Raw genomic sequence first — 27,491 nt, 5'->3', positions numbered from 1 at the left:
TTTCCCAAACCCCTCCAGCGACTGGACGATTTCATTTAAAGCAGCGTTTGTGAGCTTTAACGCTCCAAAAGCAGCACCTAGTGGCAAAGAATACATTTGCATTTTCGTTCACACCCAACTCCAAAAGATCTACAAGTGGGCGGGCAATATGCTAATGTTTCATTTTGACGTCAACGTGAAACGGCTTAGGGCTCATTTCAAAACTGAATTTCTTTTGAGGGACAATGACTTATACCAGACGCACTTTCAGATGTAAAACTTTGCAGGATGTTTTCATTACACAGCCAGAAAAGGTCATTTTCAAAAATTCATAATACACTGCAGTGTATATTCATTTAAAAACGAATGTGCCTCCTTAAGAGGTCAAATCTACTCAGTGCAAGGCCACAGATTTGTCGCCTTTGTCCTTAATATTATTATACACTATGTAGACATGAAAGTTATGACTGACCACAAGTCTTATGAGCCTAAGTCATCTAAGAGGCAGGAGACCATAACAAAATTCTCAAAATTCCAGAAGGTTTTCTTCAAGAGAACACATCCTTTGTTGTGTCAACTGTGGTTTGAGGGCAGAACTGTTCTTGACAACTTACAAGCGACCCAATTCATAAAAAACAGTTGTTGTAACACTATTCTTTAACAAGAGAATACAGACGCTTTCGTGATATATGATGTGCAATGTTTATTGAAACAGATTACAGATGAACGGCGCCAATCCCTTTTAGAGCTGTTAAGAAGAATCGTGTTGGTAAAAAATGTCAAAATGATCCCCTTTAGACATAGTTTGGGGGATTGAAGAGCTTAGATCTTGGCCAAAGAGCACTGCGTGTGTACGGTAGTCTGGAGAGACACAAAAGAAGCGATAGAGAAACGAGACAAGACATAGGAGTAACCATAGCGCTTTTTAGTCAAATATCGCCCTTTGACTCAGTGGCCTCAGTCTCTGAAATTTATGCAGCGGTCCTCTTCTGAGAAAGGTTGATTTTGTCACCCAGACTCAAAGCCATACCCTGTAAAAAAAAACAAAACAAAGAGGAATTATCATTCATGCAGGTACAAATTATACGGGCAAACCCCCCCCCCCATAAATTACGACTTTGTAACTGATCACTAAAATATACAAATCAAAATTCACCTGGCTTTTAGCTCGGATGCGAATATGGCCATTGACTGGGGCATCAGGTCCCATGTGGATTGGCTTTTCGATGCTGACGTTTGCGAGGGCATCCTCCCCAAATATAGAGCGGGCATATAGATTTGCCGCCATAAAGCCACAGATGCCGGACAGGGCCTGAGTTACAAAATCAAAACATGAGATATTCATGTATAAACTAATTCTAAGAGGCATATACTGTTCTTATCAAGCGGGCGCTGTACCTTCTCTGGGGTCAAGCACTTCATGTTGGTGGATTTAAGAATGTGTAGGAGATACTCGTTCAGATCTGTGATGTTGGTGTTGACGGTAACCTGTGTGGAAACAAAGCACAGAACAAATTCCAGACATTTCCCCTCGCAAAAAATGGAGATTAACATAGCCGGTATCTGCAAAAAGAGATCACCAGACACTTGCCTTGTTTTCCCACTCAAACTCAGCCCACATCTGTCTGAACTCGGCGTCTGTGCAGGAGGCCGGTTGAATGTAGTCCATGATATCAATGTGAATGTCGCTGAGGACCACGCAGTTCCTGTCACTGGCTGCTCCCGATACATCGTATACTGCAAAAACATGCGGCTTTGTTTATTAAAGTGATTCCAGGTCACTCCTCGACGACAAAAATGATTACAAGTATCAGCAAGGACAGCTACACATAGACCACAAACCTATGTTTCCAAATATGATGCCATTTTCTGTGGAGGCCACTTTCACGTTGGCTTTGATGTTGGCAAAGTCGTGAGGAGCCAATGTAAGAGGAGATGGTTTCTCAACCAATTTAAGATCCCCTGGAGGTTGAAGAACATGTTGAGTAAAACAGGCACCAAACGCGTGCAATAAAGTATTAAAGGAACAACTTGTACCAAGTGTTGCCAGCTCCAAGGTGCAGTTCTGTAGAGTGTCACTAGTCTGATTAACAACCAGGACATCCAGGACGATGTCATATTGATTGACATGAACATAAGCTTCTGCGTACACTGGATCGGAGAAACCAGTTAACTGGGTGACCTGGAAGAAAACGTCAGATGGATCAGTTTAGGACAATGGTTTTCAAACAGACGGCAAAGGGCCAATAGGGGGCCTTAAGATTACTCAAAATATGAAAAATAAAATCAAAACAAAAAAAAAAATACAAATTAGATTTAGTTCTTAAGAATCTTCAAAAGTCATGTCGTTACCATTATCTGGTATATAGAATGAGATTATAGCAGAAAGTTCTGTTCTAAAAAGTTCAACCAGCAGCTCACATTTCAAATAGTCCAATAAACAAATAAAAAACATTAGCTGAGCTATGGAAATATTACACTAAGATAAAACAATTCAGACTCCTGCCTGATGTAAGGCATTAATAATTTCCATCAGTTGAACCAACATGCCCTCTGGTGGACAAACAACCTTTCTAATTATGTTTAAGCTTTGCAACTAGCCCTGATCGTCGTCATAAAAATATGGCTTGATTTAAACGGATCCATATAAAATCTTCCAATGACCTTATTAAGTTTGGAAGCTAGAGGGTCTGCGGCTTCCTTCCTCTGAGTATTGCCCATAGCAGCCAGCAGACTGAGCTGGAATTGATCCTCTTTGGACGTCATCTCATTCTTAGCTGTCAGCTGCATGAAGGAGATCGGATCATCTGCCTGAACTGTTACGTTGCGCTTCTCAGACTCTTTCTGAGGAGAGGAAAAAATTAATTAATTAAAAATTATATATCACCGTGATTAAATATAATAGTCACAAATAAATGAGCAATGAGCATCTCTTTATCTGTAAGATCTGACGTTTGTCTACATCTTTACGTGAATATAACAATACTATAATCATATTATTAGGTTTTCACTTACTACCAAGAAGCAATGAGGGGAAACGTGCTTACCTTCTGAGACAGTTTCTCCTCCTCCAGTCTGACAGCGAGCATATGGGACAGAGATCTGCGGCATTCCTTGTTAAAGATGTCATTCATGAGGGGCGAGCACTCAGACAGGACTTTGAGGCACAGTGAGATCCGGTCCACATCATCATCTGTGATGGGCTTCTTGGGTAGAGATGACTTGCCAAGGTGGAGCACAGTGGCCATGATCAGCATGGCCTCTGCAACAAACGACTAAAGGCAGGGAAATAAAATTGATTCCACCACAAACCGACACACAAATAATTAGGGTTTACTCACTGTTTTAAAATGAACTTACATTTTGTCTTTTTTTGTCTTCGGCAAGGGCAACGTAACGCAAAGCCACTTTGGTGAGGGTGGTGGCCAGTGAGGCAGCAACGTAAAAGTCTCCGTCCATCAGGAAGCCCCTCAGAGGAGGCCTACAGAAAAAAAGGGATTTTTAGAGATGGAAAATAATCTTCACATTATATCACTAAGGAGGGGATAATCACCTGTCCTCTTCTTTTTTGGATGGTCTGGAGGTGCTCAGGGCACTCTGAGTGACGTAAGTACCCATTTCTGTCACCAGCTTAGGAGCTGGAGTTGCAGTCACTTCCTCCTCAGGTTTCACCTCTCCAGCCTCCTTTTTCAACTCATTTTCCACAATAGGAATCTGAAAGATCATAATTTAAAACGACGTTTTAGATCACTGTAAGGTGTAGTAGCATTAATAAAGAATGCTTATGACATGTTCGTATATATTTTAAGAACAACTTAACTTGTTCTGTGTGTGTATTGAACACTAAGGTGAACTTTTGTGCAATTAATATTATATATATTATTAGTAGAAAAAAAAATGTTATAATCAGGGCTCCCACACTTTGACAAATTAACCTGTCAATGATTTTTATTTTTATCATTCATTAATCAGTGATACAGACACTCAAAATAATAGCTGCTAGCCAAAGAACGTTTTTGCTCACTTTTTTATAGACTATAGAACTGTCATTATTCATTATTCATTTTCAAAAAATATCAGGACTGGAAATCATGAGAATCATCTTTATTTATATATATTTTAGAACACTATTTAACCCTACAGCCTTTCACTAAATTTCATTTAACTTTAGATGTTGACTGCTGTTAACCGTTCTTGGCGATGAACCCTGAATTTAACAAAGCAACACGAAATGCTGCCCTACAGACCTCTCCCAAAGACCTGCGGACTTCTGTCATGACACTCTGGATGTCTTCTTTAGTGCTGCAATATTCACCCAAAATCCACAGAGCGCCTCTGTAAATCCTGCAACAGAAAAGTCCTTGTTAAAAATCACCGCAATGCATCACAATCCCTTTCATAAGCCCTATCGGGACAAAGTACTATTAAGCGGTCCAATAATAGGCCGATTCATTTTTACTACAGATGATTTACGTAGTCGGATTTATCAAATTTCCAATGAAGCAGTTAATCAGCATTTCTTACTTGACAGTCTTGATGGCGTGAAAGACCTCTAGCATCTTCTCAATGATGAGAGGTCTAAGGTTGTCAAACCTCTGAATCGCCTCACGCACAAACTCCAGCACGTCGGCTGCAGCCGCCTCGTTAGTGTCACTCAGGAACTCCATCAGCTGTGGCCACACACAAAACACAAGTAGTCAATTCAAGAACATTAATCATGAGAAGATCTAAACGGACTAGATGTATTAACAATAATGGTCAAACGGTCTGGTGAAGTGTGTAACCTCAATTTTGTTGCTAGTAACGAATGTTTTGAAATGTACCACAGGGATGACATTGGCTGCCATGTCAGGGAAGCGCACGCTACAGGAGTGGAGAGTGCGAACAAGCAGCTGCCTGTACTTGTCTGTGTCCTCGTGCTCCGTCACATTGTTGGTCTTGATTACTTCTTTCTTTAAAACTATAACCAGCTGCAAAAAAAAGAACAGTTCAAGTCGTCCGCTTGCTAATTTGACATTAAGTTGTATCTACCATTGCGTAATACAATGCATACATGTAATGAAAGTAAATAGAGATCTAGCATGGATACGGCCCATGAATCAGTAAGCACACCAGACATCATGTTCAAATTCAAAAGTTTCCTGAATGTTGAAATGTGCCAAAATGTGAAACTTATTTACATGAGCTTGCGTCTTTCACATTTGTATGCGTTTGAATGGAAGTCCACAGAACTAAGCGTGCGGTGTGACCACCCCTTAAACCATACAGGAATACTTTTATAGTGCCTTTCGAAAGTCATTGCATAGCAAAGAGAGGCCAATTCACTTTCTCGTTCTGACACACACCTCTTCTACATTGCGGGATGACACCAGGTCCAGGGCCAGCTGTAGGGTCTTCTTGCGGACCTCAAGATCAGGAGTGGTCAAAACCCTCAGAATATCCATCACAAGGTCCTAAAAATAGAGTAACAAGCTCACTGCCAGGTTTCATTTGTGGAATAAATGCTTCCGAATGAGCTGATGCGCTCATGTGTACCTGCAGCACACGCTCATGAGTAGGATGTTCCTTCAGCTCGATCAGTCGGTCCAGAACAATGAGCTTAACGTTATTGTCACTCTCTTTAATGATCAGATCAATGTAGCACTGAGCAGCAGCCTGCAACACAAAAAACGTGCAAACAATGCCATATAACTTCCATTTACCTAATATACAGGCTATGGGAACAACCGTGCAGTTAGATGCTGTTACCTTGATGGCGGTGGGAGCGCTGGACAGAGTAACCAGAGTTCCGGCCGCTTCATATTTTACAGCAGGACTGGACGACTGCAGCAGGTTGTAGATACAACGGATGAAACGAGCTCTCTCTGAGGGGTTGGCATGGCAGACCTAAACAAATTTAAGAATATAAAATTTGAGAATGCGACCATTAAGACCATCTGGCAATATGCAGTGTGCATAAAGCTGAAGAGCTTAGAATTTGATTGACCAAGAGGGATCACAGCAAATATTTAATGAAATAGTAAAAAGTATTTGACGCGTTTTAAAATAATTTTTAAAATGCGTCAAATACTTGATTTGCAAATAGATGTTACAGAATTACTAAGAACTGTAAGCTGTGGCAGGTAATGTGCAAATATTTCCCAACCAACAATGTTGTTGTGCTCAATTTCAAAGAGTCGGCTACAGCTGTGTGTTGTTTTTACCCATATTTAGTCAAAGTAAAGCACTATTTATTTGGCTTATACTGAAACTGCAGTCCTGCTATGCTTTGACTCAAGGGCTTAAGCAACTCACCTTATAAATCAGTTCCACAATCACAAGCTGTAGAATGTCTCCGAAAGTATGCACCTGATCAATACAGGTGCTAAGGTAGTCCAAAGCTCTGTCCTGCAATTATTATTAGGAGGACGGTTATGCAGTTTCGTGATATTCACGTTCTTGTACTCAAAAACCTAATTTGTTCCATCATAATAAGACTACGTACCTGATCTGCATGAATCAGCATCATGAAAGCATTTCTCTTACAGCTTGCGTCTTTCTCATTTACGAGAAAATCATGAATCAGCTCGGGGGCGTCTGGGATCAAATGCTCAAAGTTCCTAAAAAAAAAAAAAAATATATATATAATAATAATAACAACAACAATATGTGTTGATGCTTGTTTCTTGCTTGTGCGCACAAAGATCCATCAACACACCTGTAGATAGTGTAGATGGCCAGGACTGCATTGCGGCGTACATAGCTGTGACGATGTTCCAGACAGGCACGGATCGCTGGCATGAGGGGCTCAAGCAGCTCTGATTCCTTCAGCTTGCACAGGAAGCGCAGGGTGGAGCCACGGATGAACTCGTTGGGATGCTGGAGATCCTACAGATGCGTGACACAGATGGCGTATTTGAACAAAGAAATACAGACAACATGCCTCTTTACGGTAAGCAACAAACATTACGTTGCATATTTCATGCCTACCTTCCTGTAGGCGTCACAGACCAAGATCATCTCCTGAAGTAGTTTGCCATCGGGAGTTGTTTTAGGAACGATCTCCCAAAAAACTAGCAATAGTTTCTTAATTGTGTGGTCCTGAAGAGGCAGCACGAACCGAATAATAGTCATTAACAGGCCTGGAAGTTTCTCTCCATTCAGGATCATGATGATGACCTTCTTTAAAGCCTCTGTCTTGGCTTTGATTTCCCCCTTTTCTGTTTCGACAAAAAACAAAAGAGGAAAACTGTAACATTTACTACCTTTAAAAGATATTTGGGGTCAGCACAAGTGTTTTTAAAAAAAGTGCACTTTTATTAATTGAGAACACGTTAAATTGATCAAAAGAGATAGCAAAGACAATGCCATAAGATTTCTATTTCAAATAAATGCCGTTCTTTTGAACTATCAAAAAGAAAAATAGTAGTGCTGTCAAATGATTAATTAATCATTACTCGCATTCAAAATAAAAGCTTTTGTTTACATAATGTGTGTGTATGTGTGTATATTTATTAGTTACATATAAACATTCACACAGTATATATTTAAAAAATATTTACATGTTAGATTTATATTATAAATAGATAATATACATTACATATTGTCTTAAATATAGATGTACATATAATAAATATACACAAGTACACACATATATGTTATGTAAATATTTGTTTATTTTGGGTGTGAAAACTAGTAAATGTTTTTGAGCACCAAATCAGCATATTAAAATGATTTTCATGAGTTCACGAATGTCTTCTGACTTAAAATATGAATGTGTTGAAACTGTAATATTGGATAAGGGACTTTAAAGGGACTCAAAGACTTTAGAAGAATCTTACCAAACCCAGACTTTTAAAAAAGGGCATGCATTGCATGATAATACATATTTACTCTTAATAAAAGTCATTTTATCTAATAAACTACTTGACATTACCTAAATCAGTTTTCAGGCTGACTTCTGATGGTGGTTCGGAGTCATTGGTGACATTGATGAGCGTGTAACACACGTTCTCTGCGGCTGTCATGATGTCAGCTCTTCTTCTCTTCACGAGAATGCCTTTAAGGGTTCGCTGAAACACAAGTTACAACACATCGCTAAAAGTTCAAATGAATAGTCAATTATTCGACAGTGAGGCACATCTACATAGTATTATGTATGCTGTTGTGGTAGTTTTATGTTCACGCATAAAAGACCCAGACAGCATTATATAAATTGACATTTTTGAAGTAATAATGACAGTCAGCTGCACGTAGCTAGAATAGAAGAGAAACTGTAGTTAATTGTAATGAATTTTACTTAAAGAGCTGTTCGTTTGAAACGTAAAACTTTGCAATTAGCAAAAAATTACAGGTCGCACCTTTCAATTATTACCATATCCACTGGTATGAACGTGCCATTCCAAACACTATGGTACTTCCACGGTACATTTATAACTACATGCATTTGAGGTGATATTAGTCTCAAGGTCTGCGGCCGCACAGGATTCATTGAATTATTAGCAGCTAGTTTACCAACTGTGGCAGAAGACCAATTTGCACCGTGTTGTGAGGTTACTACAAATAACATCGCATTAATATCGCCATTGCTGTTTAATAACACATCTTGATAACAAACTTAAGGTTATGCAGTTATATTATTGATTGCGTGATCGTTCGACATCACAGCTACAGTAGCAGCTAGCACGCTAACAGTTTGCGACAAAACCTAACACAGACGACCAGCGCTTCCGTGATCGAAGCCGCTCAAAACAACAACAAATCTGTCTTTTATTAATATGGTCTTTTGCAAAGCTGCCAATTTGTTACCTTTCAAACAGGTCTTATGTCTCTCTCTTCTTCTGTATGCGCATCCGTGTCTGGAGAGATTCTGATCCTTCCGAATGACGTGGAACCTGACTGACTTGGCCACATCAATACTACAGCGACCCAAAAGGTTCAGAAAGCACTGCGCGTTATGCAAACGCGAAAGGTTGAGAGTACACAATACAATATATTGTGTTTTTTTCTTCTCTCTCTCTCTCTCTCTCTCTCTCTCTCTCTCTCTCTCTCTCTCTCTCTCTCTCTATATATATATATATATATATATATATATATATATATATATATATATATATATATATATATATATATATTAGGCAAATTTATACTGGAAATTATACTTAAATTACATCTTATTAGGCAAATGTAAAAGGAAAAATAACACAAGCTGTTTATTTATTTACTGATGTGAAGGTTTTTATAGTTAAAAACTACAACCAAAAAAATAATAAATAAAATCTAAAAACATAAATATATACTATTTAAGCTAGTTATCGATGCATTTCTTTCTTTATCATTATAAAATAAATGAAATTTAAAAAATGCTAAAAACGATAGACATCTAAAATTACTATAATTTTGACTAAAATTTAAATGAAAATAGAAAATGTAAATATTCTTATTTAAAAATCAATAAAGCCTTCATACTCTCAAATATAGCGTAATACTAGTGTAGCATATAAACATTTGTTTATATATATATATATATATATATATATATATATATATATATATAATATCATGGCCTCCTGCTGAACAGCTTTCTGTCAGTTTCATAAAAGCTTGGAAGATGCATTAGTGTACATGATCCTCACATGAGAATGACTGGTGGTTTTATTGACTTGTCTCTCAACCACTTCACTTGTGCAGCTGAAATCATGGAAAGGCTCTCAAGATAGCTATGGGGATTGCAGCACAGAAGTAAAGTAAATGAGGTCAATTTCAATGCATTTCAGATCATAAATGAACCATAATGCGAGAACCACAATTTCTGACCAATTTTCCAGCCAAGTGCATGAATTGTTCTTGCTCGTCAATATGTAATAAATATATAACATTATCATAAACTTCTATATCTGGATCTTTTTACAAAAGTGAGTCATCCTAAGAACATAAAATAAAACCAATTTTGTGTTCATGCTTCAAAGGAGAGAACTTTTTAACGGAAAGCATTGGCATCAGAAGGACTTTCCCTCGTTTTTTTTAGGAAAGGGAAAAGGTGTTGACTGAACAAAGACAAAAGAATCATAGGCTAATTTTATTTTCTACAATATTTTTTTTTTTGGTCTTTTTCAGATCAGTTCAAGTGGAAAAAAAGCCTCAGCCTTATCACTGAATTTTAAAAAAAGTCCTCAAGTTGTAACCTTAAATTAAAACAATGCCCAAAAGAAATATGCTAAAAAGGTACTGCTGGTGCTCTGAGGACAGATCCATTTGCAGGAAGAAATATTTCTCTAAAAATGTATACTTGGCTAACACTTTATCTTTTGTTAAACTTACACATACTAATCGATTACTGCTAGTTAGTAAAAATACAACTCTTTACCTTATAGTTCACAGTGCATTAGCTAATGTTAACAGATACAGCTTTGCTTGGTATTTGGTGATATCCTCTTTGGTTGATTAGAGTACATTGTAAAGAATGTGATTCAAGTTCACTGAAAAAAAATAGCATAATGTAATGATGCTGAGCGAGTATGCAGTGTTATATAATAAAACACAGTAATATGTGGGAGTTTCTCAGCCGGCTAAGACTCAGAATCACCATCACTGGTAAAAAAAAAACCCCCAAAACAAAACAAAAAAAACAGTTGACAACTAAGCTGTAGCATAATGTCAATGTTAGTGACCTCTTGTGGCGCTTATGCATTGAAACCATAAGGGCCTGTTGTCTCATTGGTGCCGAAAACGTACAGCTTGAATAGTCAACGCTATTACGTGACTCGATATGCTATAGTCGTAGACATAAACAATTAATTCAACGTATGTATACAATACACAGGGCTCCACAATTACTAATTATAAGATACACTCACTGAAACATACACAGGACACACATATGCTGTATTTTAAGTATTATTGGGCTATATATTTTCCACACGTAGATATACTTAAACACTCTTTGGTATTGTTTAAGAACCGCATTAAGGCTGGGAAAAAACGACTAGAAATGAAAGATACAGACATAAATCGAAGGCGGCGCGGTTTGGCTGCGCTGCAGAGCGCGCGCGCGTCTGTGTCTCTCGCGCTCTAGTCATTGTTACAAATTGTCGCACCTAGACGGCGACATAGAGCTCGAGTCTGCTAAAAAACAACAACATTTCAGCCTCTTTTCCTCCTGGCCAAAATGCCTGAGCACGTTTGAGTGACCATGGAGCGCGTTTGCCGTCATGTAGTGAAACGTTGACACGCGGAGGATTTATCTCGGAGGAATGAAAGTTTAAAGCGCACCGAAGGAGGACAACATGGCTGTGCGGGAGGAAGGAGAGGTTTTGCACAGTAAAATCAGACAGCACGATGGTGTTGTTGGCAATGCAAACAGCGCGGAGAGCTTCAGGAACGGCTATGTGAAGAGCTGCGTCACTCCGTTGAAACAAGACCATCCGAGGGGCTTTTTATTCAACGTCTGTAGGTTTTGCAATGAGGATATCCTCAAGTCCAAACTATTCCGAGGCTATGCTCTCTACGTGGGAGCGCTGGCGGTCCTGGCGCTCTCCTGCTTTATTTCTAGGAGCTTTCAGAGTGAACACGGCGTCTCGGAGCTGCGGACTTTCCTCTTTGGTTTCTCTCAGTCCATCAGTCCTTTATTCAGCATCGGCTGCGCGTATTTCTTCCTCACCCTCTACCTGAGGCGGACGAAGAGAGAAAGCAGCAGATGTTGGCTTTTGTCCTTACCAGCATCATGCTACTTGGGGGATTTGATGGTCTTGCGCTTGTTGCAGTGGGGAGAGGAGCAGCATCAGATGCAAATGATGGGCAGGTTGCTGTTTGTGCTGGGCTGCGTGGGTCTGCTCACTCTCATCCCGTCTCTCAAACTCAAACACAGCGTCCTGATCCTGGTCTTCGCCAGCCTGGTGTGGCTGCTGTCCTTCACCAGCCTCGGCTGCCTGTCTTCGTCCCTCAGGCCGGTGCTGGCGTGCGTGGCGGGGGTCTCCGGCTCTCTCCTGGCGCTCTGTTTCGATCACTATTACCCACCGAGGGAGACGGCCGGCAGGATCCCTAACGCGGAGGAGAAAGTTCCCGTGATCAGACCCAGGAGAAGGTCCAGCTGTGTTTCTCTGGGAGAGACGTCCAGCAGTTATTACGGCAGTTGCAAGATGCCCCGCAGACCTTCTCTGCCCTGTATATCCAGAGAACAGGTAGGGGCTGTTACCGGTTGATATATGCCATCACATTCCTGAAACGCACTATAAAACCCATCACAAATCACCATACTCCTGATACACAACGCTTGCGACACTCCAAAAGACTACATGCACTCATAAAAAAAAATAAAGCTTCTCTATTTCATATGTAGCTCTTTCGACAACTTTTCTTTTCAACAAAAAGTTCTTTATAGCGAACAAAAAAGTTTAAGGTGTTCTTCACGTTAAAAAAGCATGGGTCTTTTTTTAATGAAAGGCTCTTTGGGGAACCAGAAACATTTATTCTATGACATTTCTGCCAAAACACACTGCTGATACCCCCTAAACATAACCGCAATATAAAACAGTCCTTATACAACAGTTAGCCACAGATTTCTTATCATAAATGTGATGGTGTTACACACCGTTGTCGGGTCAGTCACCTGTTGCCTAGTTAAATTTATTTTGGTGTGATTGTTTCACTTTGATGGGGGTGAGAACTTTTCTTCATTTGCTGAACGTTTCTGTTTTACTTCGTTAGGTATTTTAAAACGAACACCAAGCGTATTTCGATATGTTTCAAATAGATCAAAACCGCATATAGGCCTACGTTAAATTTTTGGTTCCATCATCTTTGTTGGCCCAGTAGTCTGATTTTTATTTTAAATATGGCAATGTGTCCTGTAAAATATTATTTTCATATTTTTTTTAATCATTTAGAAAAAACACGTTTAATAAAACGTCTGTTCAGTAGAATCAGAGTAATATTTCCTCACTGCCTTTTCTCAGTACTAGAGGAAAAAATGTAATTTTTTTTTTTATATGCACAAGCTGCTCAGAATATTGCGTTTGTCCTGAAGTGAAACAAAACTTACAGTATTAATCATTGATTCAAACCCTTGAAAAGCGGGGCAGCCCTTGTCCCATTGTCTGTGCCGTAAATAGAGTATATAAAGTTTTAAATGTTTTCCTTTGATTGGCTCTGCTTTTTGCTTTCTGGTGTGAAGTGAAAAGTTTTAACAAAAGTATTTGGTTTGTGTTATGTGCGTGTGAGATAATGGAAAATCAGCAGACTGTTTATTTAACTTTTTTAGACACATGCACTTTGTTATCTTTAAGTTGTATAAATATGGAAACTTTGTTAATTCGTTGAGTGGGATATGGTGCTCGCAGTTGTTTGATTTATTTATTTGTTTCTTTACTTCAAGCCCACATTGCCCAAAAAGTCATTCCCAGCTGAGGGTAAAGGGTCATGTTTAAACGCTAAATTCAAGGTCATCAGACCTGCGCTGCAAAGTAAATATACTGACACACACAGTGCTGGGTTTTCATGTAGTCATCCTGACTTGTTCGTGCACATACATGAAGGCAGCATTTAGGTAAACTGCAAAAATATAATTCAAGTAAATGTGGAATGAGCTATGCATGTTTTCACATTAATTATGAAGAGTTTAGTTCCTTCTTTACTGGCTTGCACATAAGGCCGTTCGCTTTGTGCTCCAAGTGATTTGAGCGTGCTTTGAATGAGTGCACTGTTCCAGTCACGCTCATGAATTGAGGTTTCAGTATGACCAGTTTCAGACGTTATTTTGACCCGCAAGCACCTGTTCTTACTGAACAGTGGCATCACTTCTCCCTCACGTAGGGTCCGGAAAGAGGACACCTGGAAACAAAATTTCAAGTTCGAAAGAAAATAAGTGGAATTTGCTAACATTTCTTAACTCCTAGTTTGAACTGCGGCAGTTTGATCTTATTGAGACAGATTAAATTGTACTTTTAGTTGACGTGACGAGGGCTTTTGTAATGCATAGAACAACAGATAATTTTATTATCAATCCGTTAAATATGTGCCTCGTTAACGCGTTTTTAAATGCATCCCGCTCTGCATAATTTCACTTTGAATTTGCACATTTAACACTGACGTCTATGTGTGCGCTGAGATGTTGTAGAGTGAATTTTCAATGGGTGTTTTTGTGCAACTCTTCAATCTTTTTCTCAGGTTGAGTCATGAATGCCATGAGAGAGACAAGTGTCTCATTCTGATTCTCTCTGACTGTTTTTGATAGTTAAGCTTTTTTTTTGTTTTGGTCGTACTCGCACACAATCCTGTTTAGACCTTTCGCACAGCTTTTTTTTTCCCTCCCAAAGTGCTGCTTGGGCTTAATTTTATGGAATGCATTATATTAGTATTAGTATTCTCTAATTTAACATGGATGTTATTTTAAATAATAATAATAATAATAATAATAATAATAATAATAATAATAATAATAATAACATATGTTTTAGATACAACTTTTGAATATATTTAAAAATATTGAAAATATTTGAAAATATAAATTTAGTGAAATTAAATTATAAATTTAAGCTAAATGTATTGAAGTTGATCTACATGAAGCAATATTTATTGTGTACGCAATAAAATAAGATGTTTATATATATATATGACACATTTTACATCTTTATTATATCTGCATATATATTTAAAAATTTCTTTGTTATATTTTAATATTCTTGTTTTCACTTTCTCCTTGTACAGGCCTCGAAAATGTGAGAGTGTAAGGTTATTATCAGTCATTATCAGTTGAGAAAAAACATCACGGACGATCTGAAGTAAACACAGGTTTAGCTTACTTTGTAATAATGTGAGCATTTATTTTTGTTTTTATGTTACTGGCGCAGTGTTGTTGTTTTTTTTTTTCTCCCATGACAGGATCTTAATGTGCGCGCAAATCATTTCTTTTGTATTTTTTCGCATGTTGTTCCGGTCAGTGCTGTGTCTCACGTATGGCCCTATGACTTTTTCACTTGCACACAGTGAGAAACGGCTCCAGTCCTCTCTTCAAGCCACCTGTGACTCATTGCATTTTCAGCCCAATGTTCGTCACAGCCTGAGCTGTGTTTAGAACCGATGGCAGGATTATGGCGCTTTTAAGATGGACCACTATATGAGGTAGCCAGGCTGTTTGAGCTGTTTATGTGGCTTGGATCTTTAAATCAGTTGATAATCATAACAAAGCACAGTCACATTTAACATAGCGCACGGAGCGGCGATTAGATGCTTAGAGGCCGAGCAGCGAACAATGTCTCGTTCCTTTTTTGTGAATGTTTTCCTTTTTGCATAGAAGTTGAGATAAAAATAATGCGATTAGATTTTGTTTTGTTTTATACGTTATCATATATTTTACAGTTAGAGCTATTTTAGCCCCTCGGGTATATACAAAAAGACGCAGTTATTTGCAGATCATATGAAGTTGTGGTTGTTTAATTGGATCACAGACTGAAAAGAGTCATTTATATTCAAAGTTCTATTTTCTTAGAAAAAATACGTTATGTTAATTTGCAACATCATCTTTTTTTTCTGTTGATGCATGACTTTTAGTCAAGAAGCTTCTTTAATTTTATTATAGAAATACGAGGCAGTACAAAACTATGAAGGTGTTTGCAAACAGAATGCAAAAAAGCGCATTTGGAGAGCATTTAAAATACGTATAGTTTATTGAATGTGATCAGGGTAAAGAGTGGACGCACTGAAGCTACTGATAAAAGGCATAGTGAAAGAAGAGCTGAGCAACTGAAGATAAATGCAGAAAGAATTGCACATAGAAAGCCAAAATGACCAGCCAATTGTGTCGCATAATCTGTGTAAACTTTAATCACATTGTAAGCCGGTCGGTTACGTGCATGTTGAAATACAGTTGATGAAAATGCAGCAGTCAGCATTACGACCATAATGCTTACAGCCTTGAATTAGTATTTGTGTGCGTAGATCAACATCAAGCAAAACCCATCATGAGCGGCATCGCTGCTGTGGTTAGTTATTGGTCAATCGTGGCACAAAACAGCTAAGCTGGATATTTCACTGTTGCCCATGGTAACATACGGGTGATGCTTTTATCTTTCGTCACTTTGTGGACCCTTTTTTTTCCATGCCGTCTCACTCTAGTTGGTCTCATGCAGTGTCTCAAAGCACTAACTAACTCTATTATATTAACTAAATAAATATTTTTAATATAAATTTTAACTGAAAAAAATGCTTACTACTATACTGACTGGCTACACATTCAGTGACGAAGTATAGTAAATGTACCGCCACGGTTTCTTACTATAAGGCAAAACTTATAACCAGCTGAGTAACGGTGCTTTTTGCTGCATTTTATTTTATATTTTTTTAGCATTTTTGCATTATTAAAATGATTGTCATTATTATCATTGCATATCACACTGTATAGTAGTTGACAGAGCCCATCCAGTTCACTAAGCAAATGGCGTAAAAAATTAGGCTTATAAAATTGGTTAATTGCAAGTAAAAATAAAATTACGTGTTTACTTATTTACATAATAAAAATGTGTTTATATGTGCATAGTGTAATTGGTGCATGTCGCCTTATGCGAAATTAGGCCTATATGTAAACTACACTGACCTGCTGTTGAAAATAGCCCACTGCAGCATTAAGTCAAAAGGAACGAATACTTATATGCCGCGCCATAACCGATGACAGCTGCTCACACATTATCAGATATATTTTTATTATTATAAAATGTTAGTAATAAACATTTCTTTTTCTCTGTCGAAAACGTATTGGTGTAATTTAGTTTTCCGTGCAGAATGATTCCGATAGCTTGTGATTGGAATGCAGCTCGGTCATTTGCTATTAGTGGCTCATGTTGATATGGAAGCTGTGAAGTTGGCAGTTGTTGTTTGTCCCCGGGGTGTTTTGCCATATGGGTTTGTGGAGACTTTTGGGTATTTCGCGATGTTCGTGACCTCATGAAAGCGAAGAGAATGAGAACAATCACTACTTGGCTCATAGCTATTTTCAGTTTTGCCAGCTTCTGGGAGGTTTAATATATTGTGTTTAGGTAAGGTTTCAGCTAATCTTTTTCAACACGTCAACAATAAGTGAGGGCCCTGAAAGTTTAGACATGCATAAGTAATGCTGAAGTCACGAAAGGTTAAAATGCTGTCACACGGGCCTTCATCTTTCAAGCTCTACAAACTGACCAATGTTTATTTGATGAAATGCAGTTTGTTTAACAGCTTACTGCTGATTGTGACAGTGTTTCCATTATAATGCACTCTGCTGAGAAAACCGCTGTTCTTGGTCGTGCTGTTGTTATATTGAAATTGGAAATTGATATGAATTTCACAGGCAGTATTTTATGTTCGGATTATTGCAATGGTAATGAATGAGAACTGACCAAAACATTACACTGTTTTCTGAGGAAATATCTATCTTCATTGAACTAAGAATTACAATTTTAAGACTATACTTTTAAATGCAACACTAAATTTTAAAAGTTTATTTAAGAAAAGAAAAGTATAATAACATAAAAGGTACTGTCATTCTGATTCAAAAATTGCGAATTTAAATTAAATCGCTTATTTGTGTAAAAAATTTCCGTTTTTGTGTGTGTGTGTATGTGAAAGTGGTTTGTCAGGAGAATCATTGTAATGATTTGAATGAATTGACGACATGTTAATGGGCTGTGATTGTGTGTGTGTGTGTGTGTGTGTGTGTGTGTGTGTGTGTGTGAATGCAAATGCCAGAGAGAGGCCATGTGTGCTCACAATAATTTCCCTCAGTTGAAAATGAATAGATCACTTTTGCGAATGAGATGCCTGAATGTGGGAGACGTCCTGGGCCGGGAATCCCCAGCAATGCATGTGGCACATTTCGAAAGTGCTCTATATTATGTATTTATGAAAGAACAGCGAAACTGACAATTCATAATTCATTGGACTTGATGAGAGGGATTTACATTTTACCCCCGACGAGGTGTCAGTGAGGTTAAAGTGCGTGCGGAGATTCACGGTAAAGCACCATCATCCGACCGTCGGTTTATGTAAGCTACTCACAAAAAAAAAAAAGGGAGCAATCGCATAAGTGCATCTTTTCATTAGGTATAAAGGCCTTGTTACGCAAATCTTATTTGAATGTTTTTCTACCTTGCTTTGGCAAACTTGATGCTTCACCATGTTGTTACATTTAATATATTGAAATGTTCTCTTCTGCTGAATGTGGTGCTAGTGTGTTTATATGTGAGTGCTGGAGCTCTTCGAGCTCTGATTCGGTCTCTAAATTTTATTTTGGATTAAGCAGGAGCATTTGCAGTCACTCATCAACATGAAAAGTGTGTGTGTGTGTGTGTGTGAGAGTGAGTGTGTGTATTTAAGGAATAAAGGCTGTGTGGTATTACATGGCCTTCTGCCATGGTGTGTGCAACAATGTTGTGCCACAGTCTTAACGTCTCATTGAGACTTTTAAAACATCAGCTGTTACCGTGCTTTACTGTAAAAATACAGAGGACTTAAAATAATAAAAGACAAAGGCTGTCACGCAGTGTGGGGTTATTACAAGTGCAGTCAGCAGTATTGCCTTTTGTCAAATTATGTACAATAATGATCAAATTTAATTATTATTATTTAATTTTTTTCATCTTGTATTCCTTTAGTAAGTGCAACAGACAAATGATTTAATTTAGTAATGAAATGACTTAATTGTTTTAGTAATTAAAATTCATCCCCAGACATATACATACACAGTTGTATTTGTAGTCATATAGTGGCAAGCAATGCCTCTAAGCAACCCTTAAATATAAAGCAAAGAGAGCGAGCGAGAGATAAAAGGTGCGCGCGTGTGTGTGTGTGTGTGTGTGTGTGTGTGGAACAGTGGAGTGGAGCTCCTCTCAGCTGTCACGTTCTCCTGCACTAATGCCATGTGGAATGATATAACATTGACGTCACTAAGTGGTGACGTATGAGAGTATGTCTACAGAAAAAAAGGCCAAGTTTTACTTATTGCCATGTACAATTTACTGACTGCCTCCTCAACAGCATGATCAGAGTAAAGAACACTCCGTCCATACCATGCGCTCGGAGACATGAAGTGTGTGTTTGTGTGTGTTTTCTTATGGAGGTCTGATAGTTTCAATATTAATATTTTTCTTTAAATGAAAAACAATGACTGCAATAGTTTTCAAAAATGTGTGAATCAGGGTGTGAATCTCCGAGAATGCCTTTTAAAACAAGTGAACAGAGAATGGGGAGGCTTGGCCCTATTATGTGTGAGATGAAGCGCTGTGATCTATTTCCATTATTGGAGCGCGACTGAGGTTTTGGTCTCGTTCTCTGAATGGACTGGCATGAGCGTGTGTGTGTGTGTGTGTGTGTGTATATGTTGGAGAGCAAGGGAGAAATCTTGGAAATCTAGAAATGTAAAACCACTCACACATTTTAGGATGAAGTTCTGCTGTTTTTCTGAGCGACTGCCCTCATGTATAAACTGGTGGTTATGTGTGTTGTATCGGTTAACACTGGTTACTCAAATCCTCTCCCCGACCCAAGCTGCAAATTTGAAATGAGGAGCAGGGGCAAGACGACAGCGAGGAATGATCTTTATATCATAAACTCTTATGGTCAGGTTACTACTATTAATATTATAAAACGTCCTTGATGTTTATTTTTAAAAATACATTTTTTATCTATTTGAATATCAAACAATTATGAACTGATATAGTTAAACTGATATAGTTAAAAAATTGCACTTTTTTTTCGTCTCAGGTAGATTTACAGTGCATTCACGATGTAATGGTGTTTGATGATCTAATAATGTGTTCAGCTGGTTTTAATGTGAAATGTGCTCTTTATTGAGGGGAGCAGTAGATAAATGTGTTCTGTTGTGCCAGGAACCATGCCAAGCTGGAATATTTCAACGCTTGACGCTTTCGCTCGCATTCTTTGCATCTCTCTCAGTCCGTAAGTCGTCTATTGCATTTTAAGGTAGACACAAAAAAAGCATAACATAAAACCAGCCGTTCCCCTCGGTTACTTCCCGAAAACCCCTCTTTTTTTTATTTATTTATTTATTTTTTTCCTTCCCCGACTTCCACCCAACACGATCCTAACAGCACCTGTGGCGTGAGTAATTACTCTAGCGTGCTGCAGTTCTCCAGGTTAAGGAGGAAGGGGTTAACAAAGATCAGCGGCGTTTCTGTCTGCAGACTGAAACAGGATGCAGCGAGTGCATTGTCAGCCTGCTGGTGTGAGTGCAAACAGATGAGGAAATGCTGGAGCGGCTACTCCAAAACTCGGTTACCTTGGAAACCGTTTGCGTCATGATCACCAGCAATTAGCTTGCAGCTCTTTAGTTTTTCATGCTGGCTGAGCCGAGTTGAGCAGCGGTTGCTTAAAGCGCTGAAGTGTTGCTGTTAGTCGGGTTTACTAACACGGTGCGCTTACTTAAATGCATTTTCATTCGATTCTCTCTCTTTTTTTTTTTTTTTAATAATTTTTTTTTTCTTTTTCCTTCTTGTTACCTCCTTGACCACATGCCACTGATGTCTCGTCCAGTTTAGACGAGTCCAGCAGTGGTTTCTTTAATATATTACATGTGATTGACATGATTAGCATTGATAAATTGTATTAATTTAGCACGCAAGGGATATTTGAGGACAAGTCGTCCGAGCCAAACTCTTGTCAAATTGTACTCTGGCTGTTCCTCATTTCCCCAGCTTCTTATCTGGCCTTTCTCACTCTTTCTCTATAGCCGTGTGTGTGTGTGTGTGTGAGTGTGTGCTCTCTCTCGCTGTATCCATGCAGTGCTTTGTGTCTCCATGTTTTGAGGACGTTAATGGAAACAGTTGAGAGATAAGTGCCTTTTCCTGGATGTGTTGAAGTGATGGTTCACACCTTGCCTTTGCGGACGGGGTCGAAAGCAGGCTAGGAGACCCGCGGGTCAAAACAGGGGACGTCTGGCACACCTTCCTTCTTTTATATTAGCCACACACTCAGCACATCTCATTGGTTTTAAGTAGGCCCAGGGATTTTCTGCATGGCTTATCAGGAAAGGTTTATTGCACCATAAGGTTCCCAGACACTCAAACATTTAAGGTGGCCTAGTAGCTCTTAAGTCCACAAGGAGCTTGTTGATCCTTGTATGTGTCCAGCATTTGAAAAAGCTGTTTGTTCGCTTGGCCGGCTGCGGGGGGACGAACACATGGTCAGGTTCGACGGGGAGGAGGGAATTGTGAGTCTAATGTAGAGTTCATGGGTGAGTTACTGAGCTCGGGAAGCCTGTGTACAATTTACGTAAAGATCCTGATTGTAACTTTGATTTCCATGACACGAGAATAAAAGGCATGCAGGATTGTATTTGTTTTTTTTTTTACTACTTGAGTAGTTGCACTTATTAAATTTTTTTTTAAATACAATTATAGTATTTGTTGAAATACTATAACAGATGTACAATTATGTAAAAAAACAAACAAAAAAAAAACCCAAAATCATTTTAAACTTTTTTTTTTGAATTTTGGAAACACAAATGTTTTTATTTATTATTTCTTTAAGTGTGTATTTTAATGTCTCTGCTGTGTCCATTATTCTGTGAAAGCACGGAAAGTAAAATTAAATTTAGTTAATAAAAAAACAATCATTCATTGTTAGTTCATGTTAGTTTACAGTGCATTAACTAATGTTAAAACACAACTTAGGATTTTAATAATGCATTAGTAAATGCTGAAATTAGCATTAACTAAGATTAATAAATGCTGTAGAAGTGTTGTTCATTCTTGATTGATGTTAACTCATTAACCTTATTGTAAAGTGTTACTAAATCAAATGAACCTGTTTTTTTCCCACCTAAAAATATAAAGCTCCGTATGTGTTTGAGGAAGCATTAAATTACTTTAATACATTATGCCATTGAAACACAAGCATCTTAAAAGCATCACTGCTCTCCTTTTCCCTCCTTTTTGTCTTTTTTTCTTTCTTTCTTTCTTTCTTTGACCATCTGTCTCTCTCTCTCTCTCTCTCTCTCTCTCTCTCTCTCTCTCTCTCTCGCTCTGTTTCTGTCTTATTTGAAAACAGTGTCAGCACTGCTGCTTTTACACCAAAAGACTGTTGCTAGGTGACTGCTGACGTCAGTGGTGGCTACAGAGGAAGGTCTGTGTGTTTAGCTGCTGAGAGCGAACCCCATTGAAAGAGGGCAAAACTATGAAACGCTGTTACTCACTACAGCGCAGAAACCTGAACTCCTGGAAGAACTGACCTAAATATTCCAAACATTTCCTTTTCTATTAAAAGTTTTCACTGTGAAAATGTAATGCTAATAAAATGTAGCCGTTCCACCGGCCCCCCTCCCCCCAACCCCTGTTTTGAGCTTCAGCTATGATGACGTCAGTCGCATTTCACAGGAGGGGAAAAGTCAATCATTAGTGTCAAAAGAAGGGCCCTGACTTCAGTGCCGGCGTCTGGCCCCCTTCTCGCGTGAGCCCTGTCCTGAATTTTCTTGACTTTGTTTATGCTTCTCAGGAAGTCCTTCTTTTCAATGGATGAAATAGTTAAAGGCAGAGGTTTTGCGATGTTTTAACAGGCCTTTTTTTTTATTATTATTATTTCTGTAGTTGTGCTCTGGTCCTTTCAGATTTTGTTTGTCTTTATTTTGCCTCTGTGTATGGTTCCAATTTTAGAGTTAAAGTTTTTTTCTATAAGAACTAAAACAACTAAACTATGGGGGGACTGCTGTATTTTTTTAAATGAATACTCTAAAATAATAATAAAAAAAATTAAATGTGTGCGTTTATTTTAATACAATGCAGGTTAGCACATAAAAAAGTCAAAAAATATAAATGTATAAATAAAAATATAATTTAATGATTATTAGCACTACTTAAAATTACTACTTTAAAATGTAAAAAAAAAGCATTTACTGAATGTCTTTCAGGTCTGTCCACATAGTTACACATTGACATTCTTATTGGTACGTGACTAAAATTTCTAGTAAGTTTATAGAAAAACAACATCGTAAATGTAAGTAATGAGGCATAAAAGTACTGTCTGTTAAACTCTGAGAGGTGTGTGTCTGTGCATGCCTCTTTAGGGCTTTGTGTACTTGCTCATGTGTGTGTTATGAATGACGTGAGCTGTCACGAGAGATAAGAAGGCCACTCAAGCATGTGGCTTAATGAAGAGTGTGATAGGCGTCTGTGGGAATCACGTGGCCATTAGCACAGAAGACTCGTTACTTTAGTGAGCTCTTGCACAGGCACACGCTCCGGTGGTGGTGGTGGCGCTGCGCTAGATTAAATCAGAATCGTGGCCCACCCAAACTGCCACGTATGACGCACACACAGTTCCCCACCAGGTTAATGAATAGAGGCCTCTAAGAAACAGACAAGTGAGCTTTGATTGTTGATTGTAGTTTTTTCGCAAAAGACGTCAGAGTGAAATATAACGGTGCTTGAAGAAAAATGGGAAAAAATGCAAATTGCATGCCAGTGTGTGTGTGTGTGTGTGTGTGTGTGTATATATATATATATATATATATATATATATATATATATATATATATATATATATATATATATATATATATATATATATATATATATATATATATACATTTCATATTTTTGTTAGTATATGTAAAAAATGCATGGCATTTGCTAGGATATAGACGCTAGTTCTGCCATGGAATAAAACAAATAGTAATGTAATTATGACTTTCTGATCTAACAAGTCTGACTTTTTTTCTTGCAATTCTAAGTTTATATATTGCAATTCTGAAAAAAAAATCTGAATTCAGTCAGAAGTCTTTTTTTAAGTCGTTTTGTCTGACAATTTGGGCTTTTTTTTCTCGCAGTGATTTGTGAGCTTATATCTCCCAGTTCAGAATTTTCCTCTCAGAAATGCGAGTTTAGATCTCGAGTTTAAAATCTTTCAATTTTCTCTCAGAATTCTTTGTCTCATAATTATGACACGCATTTTGAAGAAAAAAAATCATAACTGTCAAATAAAAAAAAATCGCAGTTCGCTTAATTTTATTTTCCCGTGGCAGAAATAAGCTTCCATACTAGTATGATCTTCTTAAGGCCTCTTGTTAAACTTTTTATCCCATTTTTGAAGTGCCTTTTAAGAGGGAATGGGCTCTTGGGAAATGGAGCGTGATGCTCCTCTTCGCTCGTGCCCAGAGAATGACTGCAGCAGCTGCAGGGCTCCCACAGTGCCGTGCAACAGGGATCATACAGGAGCACGGCAAAGCCTTTCTCAGCTGCACACAGACAGGCGCTCGTGGAGAGTTAAAGTTCCCCGGCTCTACCCGGTGCCTGACAGACAGATCTGACCCCCCAGAAACCCGATGACAGCAAACATGGCCCTGCGTACACATAGGAAGGGATGTATGACCAGAAGCCCTATCACGATCCCTGTCGCAGCCCGTATCATGTTCTCTCTCGGCATCATGGCACACAGGACAAAAGGAGCTCAGTGCTCTGATGGGCACCTGTATCCTCGATGACAGGCTGCTGAGGTAAAACCTGCTTAGGGGCGCCACGGATGCGAGCTTGACGTTACTCGGTTACATGCTTGCCGCACGTAGGCAGAGGAACCTTTATGAATCATTAAGACAATGTAATTAAAGGAAAAAAGCATGAACTGTGAACCCCTAGGACTTCCAAGATTTAGATGAGTTTGTTTCTGCGTCGAACAAATTTGGAGACATTTTTTTAATTGCATCACTAGCTCACCAGAGGATGCCTCACAGTGAATGGGTACCATCAGAATCAGCTGATTAAAAACATTACAGTAATCCACAAGTAACCCAGTCCATCCATTAACGCCTTGTGAAGTAAAAGCTGTGTTTGTAAGAAACCATTCCATCAAGATGTTTTTTTTTAAGATTTATTTTTTGGCCATTTATTTTTATGCTGAATATCAAAACAATGCCCACTTTATCACCAATATAGCTTCATCCAGTAAAAAAAGGTTGGCTCTTCTGGATCTGGGAAAATACGCACAGATCCAGCACCATTTAGAAGTGAAATTGTTCTAAACAAATATGTTGGTGGATTTTAATTTTAGATAAGGAGATTTTTTTTTTTTTCCCCCACTAGAGAAAGCATCTGGACTCATATTTAGGGCAAAAGTGAGAGTTTGAAGTTAAAATGCCTTCATAATGGATTTGTTTCTTATAAGCACACAGCTTTTCACGTTGATTCATTTTGTGTGCGTTTTTTTTTATCAGCTTTGGACTCATTCTAGCGGCACCCATTCACTGCAGAGGATACATTGTTGAGCATGTAATGCATTCGTACATTTCACCAAAACTGAAGAAACAAACTCATCTACATCTTGGAATAGCCTGAGGGTCAAATTAATGTCATAAATGCTTTTTAAAAACAAACTGGAAACCACAGCGTTTTAAACTCTGTAGGATAAAAGGATCAGAAAATCTTGCAGCGGTTGTTTGGAAATGTTACAGATATCCTAAAGACCTGAATGTGGCAGATCTTTGATTGATGCAGGCTCAGACTTTAGCACGAGGACAGAGGAACATGATTTAGTCACTGTTTCAGCAGGAGCCGCTCCGGGCCCATTTATTATTTTTGGAGATGTTCTCTCTGCCTATAACTCATTAGTCAGCTGTGCGCTGGTTTGTGTTGTTTTTCTTTTCCTAAAAAGTGATTGGAGAGCCTGTATCGTGATAACAGTTTTAAAGCCCCTTGGGGATCAGGTGGAAAGTATTCTTTTTGCATTCCTCACATGCCTTGCTCTTTTTGAGATGCTGCTTGTTTAGTGCAAATTGACACCACATGTCGAAGGTAACTACGCTGAGGCATGATAATAGTTAATTTGTGTTTGTTTTTCTATGGGCAAATAAAAAAGATTATTTACTGTCTGTTAATTATGAGACAGCATCAACAAATGTTTGCTTAGGGAAAACTCAGATCCATTGGGGGTTTGGCACATAAAAACATTACATGTTTTATGTGAGCAAGAACAGGCCCTGCAATATGTAGCAGTTAATAATATTCTTTTTAATCCTAACAATTTGTAATTACGTTTGAATAGTTTAAAATCAAGTTTAAGTTAAACTTAAAGTTCTCTCTGTGTGTGTATGTGTGTTTTTTGTGATCATCTTTTTTAATCAAAATCCATGTGTTTTTTTTTTTTTTTTCTGGAAACACATTTAGGAACTGAACACTGCTAATCTTGCCCGGAGAGTCAGCCTAGTCAATTAGTAATCCTGAAGAGATCTTACTTAAGAAATTTCCTCCAGCCACCACATTCCAAAGATGTGACTTTGGCCAACTAATGTGTTTTTCCCTTTATCACCTCTTACCTCATTCAGCTTGCTTAACCATATACTGGAAAATTCATTCATGAAGATACAGTGTTGCCCAGTGTTTTTTGTATTGATTGATTTTGTATCATGTAGGTATTTTGCATTCTCTGAATCAGATAGTTTGTTCTACCAATCTTGGATGAAACTGGTTTGCACATGAGAGCTTTGTTTGGGTTCATATAGGGTTTAATTCTGATATTTGAACATTAAAGCACCACACTGATGTGAAAAATATTGCTCACACTAGAGGACACGAGACATGTGGCTATAGATCCTGGAGTGTTTGGAATTTAGTCTACTTAATCTTTACAAATTTGGGAAATATATATATATATATATATGTGTGTGTGTGTATAGAATCTTTTTCTCACTTTCACACATACGTACATCTTTTACACACTTCACACTCTCCTGTCATGATTTGGACTCTTCATCCAGAACAACACTCACGTTGCCAACAAAGGACCATTTTATGTTTCTCGTAAAACAAATCATTACACTCACATTTGGCGACAAGAGGGCATTTTTCAGGCATTTCGCAAAGCATGCCCTAAAAAAAAAAAAAGTCAGTTTCTGATATTTTATTAGTGTTTTGGCCAGAATCGCCGTGATTTGATTGTGTTGATCGACAGCAGGCAGTGCACACAGTTTGTCAGGTGTAAGAGGTTGGGGAAGACTAGTTCAGTGTTCAGTCTAGTCTTGTGTCACTTACTTGGCCATGCTATTGTGTAAGACAGAGAACATGTTCACACGAAGTCCTGTTTGCACATGTGAAATCCCGCTGTGAAGCAAGGGCAGGCATCGCATACTATGGCCGCACACTAGATGGCTGACCTTTCCTGCCCCGATCCTCTTCCTCGTCAGCCCGCTGCTCTTTAACAACAAGCCGCCTACGAGCTCAATGCTGAACACTACTGCTACAATCATCAAAAAGTATTCTGTGAAAACCCTCATTGCTGGTATTATTAGTTTTTGTTAACGTGTGCCGTTTGTATCATTGCTGCTACTTTTAGTGTCGTATTCAGTACTGTTAAGATTCCCCAGGTGAACCGGGTAAAAAACGAATTACCTAACAGATATCACCATACCACTTGATTGATTACAATAAGAACTGCAAATGTGTCAAATTAAATGTGCACTAATTTGAGTACATTTCCAGAATAGAAATTTTAACATTTAATAAAGCCAGATTTTCATATTAGATTCAGTGTTTTTTTTTTTTTTTAATTCCAGATGGGATTGTAGG

The 27,491-nt window shown here is 38.2% G+C and overlaps 2 protein-coding genes across 3 annotated transcripts in view; one reads left to right on the top strand and one right to left on the bottom strand.

Annotated features, from left to right (window-relative positions):
- Positions 1-662: 662 nt before the first annotated feature.
- Positions 663-8,921, bottom strand: copb1 (COPI coat complex subunit beta 1). Its single transcript, XM_043245201.1, has 22 exons — positions 8,767-8,921; positions 7,895-8,030; positions 6,949-7,178; positions 6,677-6,846; positions 6,464-6,578; positions 6,274-6,366; positions 5,728-5,865; positions 5,515-5,634; positions 5,325-5,432; positions 4,803-4,949; positions 4,504-4,649; positions 4,227-4,323; positions 3,533-3,693; positions 3,340-3,460; positions 3,027-3,254; positions 2,644-2,823; positions 2,017-2,161; positions 1,822-1,941; positions 1,571-1,716; positions 1,378-1,467; positions 1,136-1,291; positions 663-1,010 (listed from the first exon to the last, which is right to left on the bottom strand). Exons 2-22 carry the CDS (start codon positions 7,983-7,985, stop codon positions 951-953), a joined length of 2,862 nt encoding a protein of 953 aa, XP_043101136.1. The 5' UTR covers positions 7,986-8,030; positions 8,767-8,921; the 3' UTR covers positions 663-950.
- Positions 8,922-10,112: 1,191 nt separating this feature from the next.
- pde3b (phosphodiesterase 3B) overlaps positions 10,113-27,491 on the top strand; it is a 42,357-nt gene continuing 24,978 nt past the window's right edge. Inside the window, exon 1 of one of the 2 annotated variants that reach the window (XM_043243667.1) lies at positions 10,113-12,137. In XM_043243667.1, the coding sequence (XP_043099602.1) occupies positions 11,244-12,137 (894 nt within the window). In that variant the 5' untranslated portion in view covers positions 10,113-11,243. The remainder of the gene's footprint in view (positions 12,138-27,491) is intronic. The other variant, XM_043243668.1, reaches the window with a different exon arrangement.

This window comes from Puntigrus tetrazona, chromosome 7 (genome assembly GCF_018831695.1).
Source record: "Puntigrus tetrazona isolate hp1 chromosome 7, ASM1883169v1, whole genome shotgun sequence".
Lineage (NCBI taxonomy): Eukaryota > Metazoa > Chordata > Actinopteri > Cypriniformes > Cyprinidae > Puntigrus > Puntigrus tetrazona.
The sequence above is the reverse complement of the archived record's forward strand: the minus strand, read 5'-3'. Positions and strand labels throughout refer to the sequence as shown.